The sequence below is a fragment of the Eublepharis macularius genome, chromosome 1 (genome assembly GCF_028583425.1).
Source record: "Eublepharis macularius isolate TG4126 chromosome 1, MPM_Emac_v1.0, whole genome shotgun sequence".
In the NCBI taxonomy this organism is placed as follows: domain Eukaryota; kingdom Metazoa; phylum Chordata; class Lepidosauria; order Squamata; family Eublepharidae; genus Eublepharis; species Eublepharis macularius.
In genome coordinates, this window is record NC_072790.1 from 27802078 (window position 1) to 27811198 (window position 9121).

Here is a 9121-nt window from a genome sequence, read left to right on the forward strand (position 1 = left end):
AGCCAATTTACGGCGACCCCTGCTAGGGTTTTTAAGGCAACAGACATTCAGAAGTGGTTTGCTATTGCCTGACCCTCCTGGATGGTCTCCCATCCAAGTACTAACCAGCGTCAACCCTGCTTAGCTTCTCAGCTCTGATGAGATCAGATAGCCTGGTCCATCCAGATCTCTTTATGCTTCCTACTGTATCAAAAGGTACCAAATAGCACCTATTAATTTGATCCAGAGGTATCAACAGAATCTTCAAGTTTCTGATAGAACTCTTAGAATTCAGATAGTTTATCGCACGCGGGGTGTGTGTGTGTGTCAGTTTAAGGGAAAAGATCAGGCACTGACAATTCCACCCAGCACAGCAAAATTATGAAAATTGCCAATTAAGTTGTGCCCCCTAATTTTCCCAACACTGAAGCAAGACAGATGTTCTAGGCTCCCACGTTTAATGTTCATAATATATCCCACACAACACCATCTTTCGATCTTTCTGCCCCAAGTTTGTTCTTCCTCAGGTTGTGGGAACACATGCTCAGGACACTTTGGGTTGTATTTTGCCACCATTCTGGTGACTGAAGCTGATATCCCACCCTTCTGTCTCTATCCTCCAGCAGCTGTTGCTGACCCCTCCTCCCCTCCCCAAGGAAGTTCTTACTGGGACAAGGTCAGCCCCCCCACGCAAACTACCCCCCCACGCAAACTGCCATGTAGGTTCTAGACAGGGTTTTTTTTCTGGGAAAAGAGGTGGCAGAGCTCAGTGGGTTGCTAGCACAGGGGGCAACTCCTGGCGGGTGGTGGTGCCCCTGGTATCACATGCATGTGTGCAAAGTGTGTGCACGCTCCCAGGACCACACAATGATGTCACTTTGGGTCAGCTGGAACGAGGGGGGGGGGGTGTTAACGTTTATATCACCCTTGGCGAAAATGGTCACATGGCCGGTGGCCCTGTCCTCTGATCTCCAGACAGAGGGGAGTGTAGACTGCCCTCCGCGCCATGGTGCAGAGAGCAATCTAAACTCCCCTCTGTCTGGAGATCAGGGGGCGGGGCCACCAGCCATGTGACCATTTTCAAGAGGTGCCGGAACTCCGTTCCACCGCATTCCAGCTGAAAAAAAGCCCTGGTGTTAGAGCTGCTGTGATAAGCAGAATCAGGCAAGCTCCCCCTCTTCCATGAGAAAATGTGCACGCATGAAGGCAAGATCCGCCAGCAAGGCTGTGGGGTGAGTTTTCTGTTCCATGGGGCAGAATCTATCCTGCCCTTCCCCCGGGGAGCACAGGGCTGTGTTCATGCTTTCCCCTTCCCTATTATATTTTCACACCAGTCCTGCAAGGTAGGTGATGCTGAGAGAGAGAGAGAGACTGATTGGCCCAGGGTCACCCAAGGAATATCACAGCCAGATTTGCACTCGTGTCTCCCAGATCATAGTCAGACACCCTAAGCACAACGCTGCCCTGGCAGAAGGAAAGGCTGGGTGGGTTGCATTAACTGAAAATGTCCATATTTTTTGGTGCATGATTGATTTTGTAAGCACTAAACGTCCCTTTTATACCAAAAGTTCTCTGATCCTACAATAGATTGTAGCTTGCTAATGATAAATGGTTTCCATATGGATCCCAGAGAATACGCAGCAGCAGAACGGGCCTGCTGGCTTCTTGCCTCGGATGAAAGGGTTTCAGGAAGACAATTGGATTGTTCTGCAGTAAAAGCATCAGGATCTTAACACTAGAATAGTAGAACAGCAGCATCAGAAGAAGGGAGCTGTGATTCCCGAAAGCTTACACCCTCAAAAAATCTTATTGGTCTGTAAGGTGCCATTGGACTCAAATCCCAATGAAAGGGTGTTAATGCTTTGGAATACTGATCAGACAAACAAACAAGTGTCCTGACCTGTAAAGTTTGCCCCATACGAAAACACACCGCCTTGCGCACCATCACCTGCATAGTCAAGCACACCCGAAGACCCACCTGGTGCACAATCCTGTAGAAAGCACAGCTGAGAGCGCTCGCGGCCTGCCACTAGGAAAACTCACAAGCCCTCTTTCTTCTGGGTGGGAAAAAACTGGAGACTCCCCAACATGCCCCAAACTGCTAGTCGCTGCTTAGATCTAAAAGGGGAAAGTTGTACTAAAGGCAGGGAAGCAATCGTTGACTGGCTGCCTGAGTTACGAGGTTCCTGGGCAGCTTGGAAGGCGCCTCAGATGTTCTGAATAAAATCCTGGGTTTTACAATTTAGAGAAAGGGCTCCTCTTTGCAGTGTGTTTTATGCAACTTAGAGGGAACCCTTTTGGATAGCTGAGGTTGTGGACTCCACCTCAGATTTTGCCCTAGCTGACAAAGGGAGCTGGACTCTCCAAAACTCCCACCCTGAAAATTTCCTTGGACTCTACGGCGCCGCTGGACTCCAACCTTGCTGTTTTACTGCAGACTAACACCGTTACTCACTTGAATCCGCCCCAGCCCCTAAATGCCATTCCAGAGGCAGCCCTAAAGAAAAACCCCAGAACGGGCAAACCCTGCCGAGCCGGAAGACAGTCAGATGTTGGGACAGGGAGCGCTTCTTTGCAGAGGGACACCGCCTCTTTCCAGCGGCCAGCCGAGGCGAAACTTTGCCAGCCTCCTCTTCCCCCTGTTGCATTTACACCACCCTGGCGCGGAGGGTGAGGATCCGACCAGCCCTGGCTCTTTCGCAGTGCCGCGACCGGTCAGCCTGGCTCGACACCGGACTGGCCACTCCATCCACCTGCAGGCGCGCCGAGGGAAGGCGATTCCTCGAATCCCTGCAACGCATCGGCCCGCTAGAGGCTCTCTCCGGCGCAGGGAAGCCCTGATCCCGGTGGCAGGGCTACAGGCTCGGACCCAAGCGAGTGGCTCTCAAAGAGCCGTGGACAAGATGCCCGAGGAGGGTAGTTTAAGGGAGCCGTGCTGGTCTGCAGCAGAACAGGCTTGGAGTTTCCAGGGTTTCCGAGAGTCAAAGCCCCCTTCTTCTGACCCTCCAGGAGCGATGCCATCCTCGGCCCGAAGCGCTGCTGCAGATGGATTTTCCACCCGGTCGCTTCCCGCCCTCCCGCCCGGCCATCCCCGCAGCCCCCCTTGCAATGCAAGCCCCCCCCCTTGCAATGCAACCCCCCTGAAATGCAAGCCCCTCCTGCAATGCAAGCCCCCCTCTCTTCTGCAGAACTGGGGGCTGCCTCGGAATCCCGCCCCCCCCCCCCGCGCCCCCCGAGGCTTCGGAAAGCAAAAACAAAGAAAAGGACCATCTGGCGGGCTGGCGGTGGTGTCGGGACAGGCAAGGAAGAGCCGCCACGCATGCAGCGCAAAGCATACCTTCAATTTAGTGTTGGGATAGCTGAGTGGCCCCCTGGCTGTTGTCTTATTGGCGAGGGTGGCCCGCCACAGCTCCTCTAGCACTGAAATTATATCATCCAGCGCGCATTTCTTATCCTGACTCCTCAACACACACAGATGGGAAAAAGTATAATTATAGCCTTTGTGGTTCACCTTCATTTCCAGCACGGCTCGGTGGATCCGCAGCAGCGCGGCCGGGCGGTGCAAAATATTGGCGCCGGGCTTGGCCAGCAGGATGAGGCGCCCGTACCGTCCCGGCGGGTGCAAGTCCGAATAGAGCTGCGCTTTGGCGCGGTCCAGCGGGAAGAGGCTGTCGGCCAGCGTGCGCTCGATCTTGGCCAGGCTGTGGCTGGGGGCCACCAGGCGCTCCAGGTCGCGCTCGGGCTCGAAGCGGCTCAGGGCGCTGAAGCCGAAGACCAGGGTCAGCACGGCCGGCACGGTCAGGAAGAAGACCGGGTGGCGGCTGACGAACAAGCCCAGGCGGCGGCAGGACGCGCGCAGCCCGCCGTGGAGCGCCTGCCGCAGCATCCTCCGCCCCGGCGCATGGCACGCCGCCCGCTCCGCACCGCGCCGCCCCGCCGCCCCGCCGCTCGTGGGGAGCCGCCGACGCGTGTCCCCGGGGCTCCTGCGGGGGCTGCCGCTCGCCCGCCCCGCCGGCTCCGGGCAGGGGCGTGCGGCTGGCCCGCCCGCCCCGCCGCCAGGCTGGCCCGCCCGCCCGCCTCCCGAGGCTGATGATGCTGCAGTCTGAGCCCGCCTCCCGGCCGCCTGCCTGCCGGGCGGGCGGGCGGCGGGGAGAGCCCGGCCAGGGCCGCCGCTGGCTGGCGGGAGAGCGGCGCCCCCGGGCTGGCCTTTGGCGCAGGCGGCGCACCTGTGCGCGCTGGGCGAGGCTGCCGCCGGGCGGGCGGCCTCTGCGGACCTCGGCCCACCTGGCCGGGGCGCAGGGAGAGCCGCCCCGCGCTGGCCCCCCAAGCCAGAGCCCCTCTCCGGGGAGGGGGGCGGCTTTCCAGGCAGCTCCAGGGGGGCGTTGGTCTGCAGCAGACTGGAGTCCGGTAGCAGCCGGCCAAGATTTCCAGGGCAGGAGCTTTCCAGGGTCAAAGCTCCCTTCTTCAGGCACCAGGAGGAATGGCGATCCTTAAGCCTTCCTATCCTGGCCAAAAGGTGTGTGTGTGTGGGGGGGGGGGTTGCAAGGAAAGGCATCGGGATGTCAAGGTGCAGTGCAGCTAGATTAGAGCAGAAATTAGCATCTGCCGTGAGATGAGAATCCTACGGCTCTATTCAGCCCTGGGGGGTTCTGTAAGACACCTGCATGCTTGGAGGTGTCAATGAAGTTCACCAGAATGTGCGCAGGCATTAATGCGTGCCCAACCTGTATTTTCCTACAGCCTGCCAACCTGTATTTGTGCCCAATGAGTGCCCAACCTGTATTTTCGTACAGCCTGCCAAGTGCTTTCTACAGTTGGACTGGCTGCAAGTATAGCCATCTCCCCTCACCCCCAAGCCTCCTGAGTCAGTGGATTGGAGAAAGCTGCCCTGCAGGCAGGAGTGTGGATCTGTTGGGAGCAGCGCCCACCTCTGTCCGCACACCTGGCATATGCGGCACTGGCACACCAAATGCATTTGCAGGGTCAGCATGGCGGGCAAGGTGAAAAAGAAGACTGGGTGGCAGCTGATGAACAAGCACAGACGGGGAGGTGAGTGTGTGAGCTAGATCAGGGCCACAGTGTTTTTTTTTGGGGGGGGGCTACTTTCCCTGTCATTTCCCTGATTAAAATCCCCTCCCGCTTTAAGCCCTAGTTAGGAAAATAGGCAAGTATCCAGACTGGGCCTGTCTCTTTTCACTTTTAGTCTTAAAGCAGCAGGGAGGCATTTTCAATCAGACAATGAAAAGTTGATCCCCCAATTTCCCAATCCTCCCCCCCCCCAATCTACTTTTAACACCTACACACATGCATAGAGTCCCGTTCTGCATAAGCTGTAAGAATCAGCCATGTGGACGCTGGGCTTTATGCATCCTGATTCTATCCAGCTCTTCCTATCCCGCGTGAACCAACAGCACCACTGGAACCAGGGCAGGTATGCTGGGCAAGCGGGCAGCTAAAGCACCTCCCGCCTCTCATCCCCGTTTCCCCCATGAGCAGACAAGTAATCGGGGGGGGGGGGGGCAAATCTTCCAACCTGGTCCATGGTGGAGTCCCTCCTTCTACTTGAAGAGGGTGAAATTCACCAGGCTGGTGCGAGCTTGAATGAATAAAACTGGGCTGGCATGAAAAATAAACACAGCCGAGTCCCTGCATGTTTCCGTAATGAAACTGCACACTTCTGGCACTTGGCTGAATGGGAGCTTGGTGCAGCAGTGGAGAGTTCAGCCTTGAATGACTAAATGAGAAAAGAATTCTCTTCTGCAATGAGCTTCTCCAGCACCCCTTCTCCCTATAAGCTGTCCCTGTTGCTCCCTGATCCATCTTTCACCGGGGACTTCTGCCCTCCTCTGGTGTAGCACCAGCCTTGGAGCACACAGTGGCTTGGATCCAGGCATCTCTTTCCACTGGTGCAAGGATTCCAGCCCGCAGAGTGTGAAATCCCTTCTTTCTCTCCACCTCTGAATCCCGTTCCTGGGCTCCCCTTTTACCCATAAACAAGACTGAGGGGCCAGCCTTTGGGCGTCTGCAGGGGAGTGCTAAGAAAGTTGCATTCTGTTGGTGGAATTGCTTGGTGCCCACTTTGAGAGCTATTGGGCTGTGCCCACTCACCCTCAAACCCCCCCCCCCCCATCCCTGGCTCATTTTTTTTTACAGGAATGGCTCCAGGTCTCTGGAAGAGTCCACTGGCAGAAGTGAGAAGTGTCCAATTCAGCTGGTAGAGTAAAGAGTCGGAACATTTCTACGCTGCCTCTCGAGCGGAACCTGACCAAGGCGGCTCACATCATAAAAACATCATAGAAGTGATTAAAGCCTAGCATCAAAAACACAGCCAGAGCATAAAGCAACATAAAGCATTAAAATGGTGCTTAAACATTTGGCATGCTAAAAACTGACTATAAAATGCTGGGTTTTTAAAAAATAATAAAAATCCTTAATTAAAATATGGGTAAACAGAAATGTTTTGGCCTGGCACCTAAAAGTGTAATAGTCACTGGGCCTGCCTCAAAGGGAAGAGAATTCCACAGGTGAGGTGCTAACAAGGGCTGGTTCCAGGTTTGGGGGGGTCCTGGGCAGACAGTGCTCAGCCCCCCCTCTGCTATGCCCACTAATAGGCTCCCCTTCTTGACATCCGAACCATGTGCCCCTACTTGCCTGTGCATTATTTTTTGCTCACAAGTTCTCGCACTACCTGGAATCACACTGCGTGCATACATGCCCTTTCCCTGCTGGCACTGGGTGGTGGGTGCAGCTAGGAATGCCACCTCTATGGATACTAGGAATGCCGGTGCTTTGTGTACCACCTGCATGCCCTGCTCCAGCAGTGCTAGGCAGCATTTCGAGCTGGGAGCAGAGGTGACAAAGTGCGCACAAGCAGGCAGTGAGAGGATGTGAGTGGAGGCATCAGAGGAGATGTGTAAATAGGGAGTCAGTAGCAGTGGACTCCACCAGAAGTCACAGGCCCTGGCAACTGCCTCACCTTGCCATGTGCCCTGGTGCCACCGCCGAAAAAGCCCTGTTTCTGGTTCCCTTCTGCCTGAGCTCTGAAGATAGGGGCACACAAAGCAGGGCTTGGGAGTCAGATCTTAACGGGCGAGCTGGACAATGTGGGAAGCGACGAGCTTCTAAAACTCCCTGCTCCCAAACCATTTAGGGACTGGTTGGCAAGAGCCAGCATGTTGAATTGTGCCTGGAAATAAATGGACAGGCAGAGCAGATCTTTCAGTGCCAGGGCAATACCACCCCTGTATCCTGCCCCCAATAGTTAGCTTGGCTGCAGCATTTTGGAGCAAAAAATCTCCAAAATAACAATGGGAAGTAAAAATATTGTATTCAGTTATGCAGCCCCATTTTGGCCCCGCCGAAAAGGACACTTGCTCTTTAGCAAAGTCTAAGTGGGAATTTTAAGCCAGTTGCCCTTCCAAGAAATCATCACAGCAAATGTTCTCGAGAAAATGAGTCCATCACCAGCTCTCTACAGAAGAGCAAAATAAGAATTTCCTTCTCATGCTTTACTACATTGTAAATCCAAGCAGGCAGCAGAGTAAAAGATGGGCTTCAACAGATTCAGGACGTTTCAATAGACTGCAGCCAATTTTGCTCCCCCCCCCCAAAAAAAAACTACGTATATCTTCTTGGTAAGATCTCAATGTAGACAAAGGCTTAGGGTATGTGAAATGCTTTCCTAACAAGCTAGTGCTGCAGTGGCTGTGAATAAAAAGGCAAAGAGAACTTCGGTGGAGATTGGTTTACTAACTAAAGCGGAAACAGGATTTCCTCGTAATTCAGCGCACATTTCTTCAGCTTGGATCATGTTCATTAACTAGGGCGCTTGGGGCCGGTCGATGTTCGAAACTGCGAGGGTCTTCTGCACCTGCTAAACAATGCACAAAAGTGTAGATGTTGGCAGGTGCCCCCCCTCAAAGACTGCAGCGGTTCAGTGGTACCAGTTAGACCCAAGCGCCCCAACCGATTAACTTGAGCAGTGCTCAAGTGACCTTTACAGTCTGTACTGCACCAGGGAAACCTATCCTCATGGGACACAAAGCTCTTGCTTGAACGTAATGGTACACATGCATAGAAAACTAAAAGTAGAGGGGGAAAGCTAGACTGGAAACCTTCTACAGACTCCTCCCAAGCTCTCTGCTTTCTTTGTTAGCCTACATAATGCCTACATAATGCCTGTAATTTCAGCTTTTAAAAGGGAGAGTTGGATATTATACTTGATCTGGTGACAAAAGAGGTTTTTTCCCCCAGAAATCCCCCCCCCACACCGCCCATGCAGCATTTACAGATGGATTTCCCATCTGCAGACGAATTATTTAAGGTCAGTAACATTTGCTACATCATCTCTTTGATTTCCCAGTTCATACATTCCATCAAAGGTTCTTAAGAGAAATTCTCTTAATACCTCTTGACCTAGTTTCTCCCTGAAATCCAACATTTTTTTCCCTTTCTTCTTTTTAGGAATCAGAGTCAGTTTCTAATCGATTCCCTTTTAATCAAAAATGAATTTTAAAAAGACAAGGGGGCAGGAAGAGAGCTTCTGCAAAATTTCAGAATTTCACTCTGTAGATGCTCAGAGACAAGTGGTTTTCCCAAGCCTTCCTATCTTCCTGCTAGAGCACCACCTTGTGGTCTATAACATAAAATAACAGCAAGGGGGGATGTTACCAAAGAGCGCCTTGATTTCTCTCTGAAGAGAAATGAAAGAGAAATCCTACTCTTGAAGGAGAAAAAAAGAGAAGAGAAATCGATGGCCGGATCTTTAAAAGTGAATTTGGGGGAAAGAAATTCCCCATCCCATTACAACTCTAATTCTATCTGACCACCAATATGGAGAAAGTGCAGAGAACTGCTTGTTTATATTATGAATCCCTGTTCAGCATAAATTCTGCCCATCTCTGTTTAGGCATCTCACAATGCAAACTCACAAACACTTTGTGAGTTTGCATTGACACTGAGAGATCTCTGTCTTTTGGTGCTACACCTCTGAAGATGCCAGCCACAGCTGCTGGCAAAACGTCAGGAACTACAATGCCAAGATCATGGCAATACAGCCCGGAAAACCCACAACAACCATCGTTCTCCGGCCGTGAAAGCCTTCACAAACACTTTCTTGGGAGCAAGCCCCATTAAATATACC

At 52.9% G+C, this 9121-nt stretch overlaps 1 protein-coding gene across 2 annotated transcripts in view; it reads right to left on the reverse strand.

The window, feature by feature from the left end:
• The window catches only part of PTCHD4 (patched domain containing 4), a 99860-nt gene extending 95995 nt beyond the window's left edge, over positions 1 to 3865 (reverse strand). The window contains exon 1 of one of the 2 annotated variants that reach the window (XM_054984883.1): positions 3491 to 3865. In XM_054984883.1, coding sequence (XP_054840858.1) covers positions 3491 to 3865 — 375 coding nt within the window. Of the gene's footprint in view, positions 1 to 3316 lie in introns of both variants that reach the window. The other variant, XM_054984875.1, reaches the window with a different exon arrangement.
• Positions 3866 to 9121: the final 5256 nt, after the last annotated feature.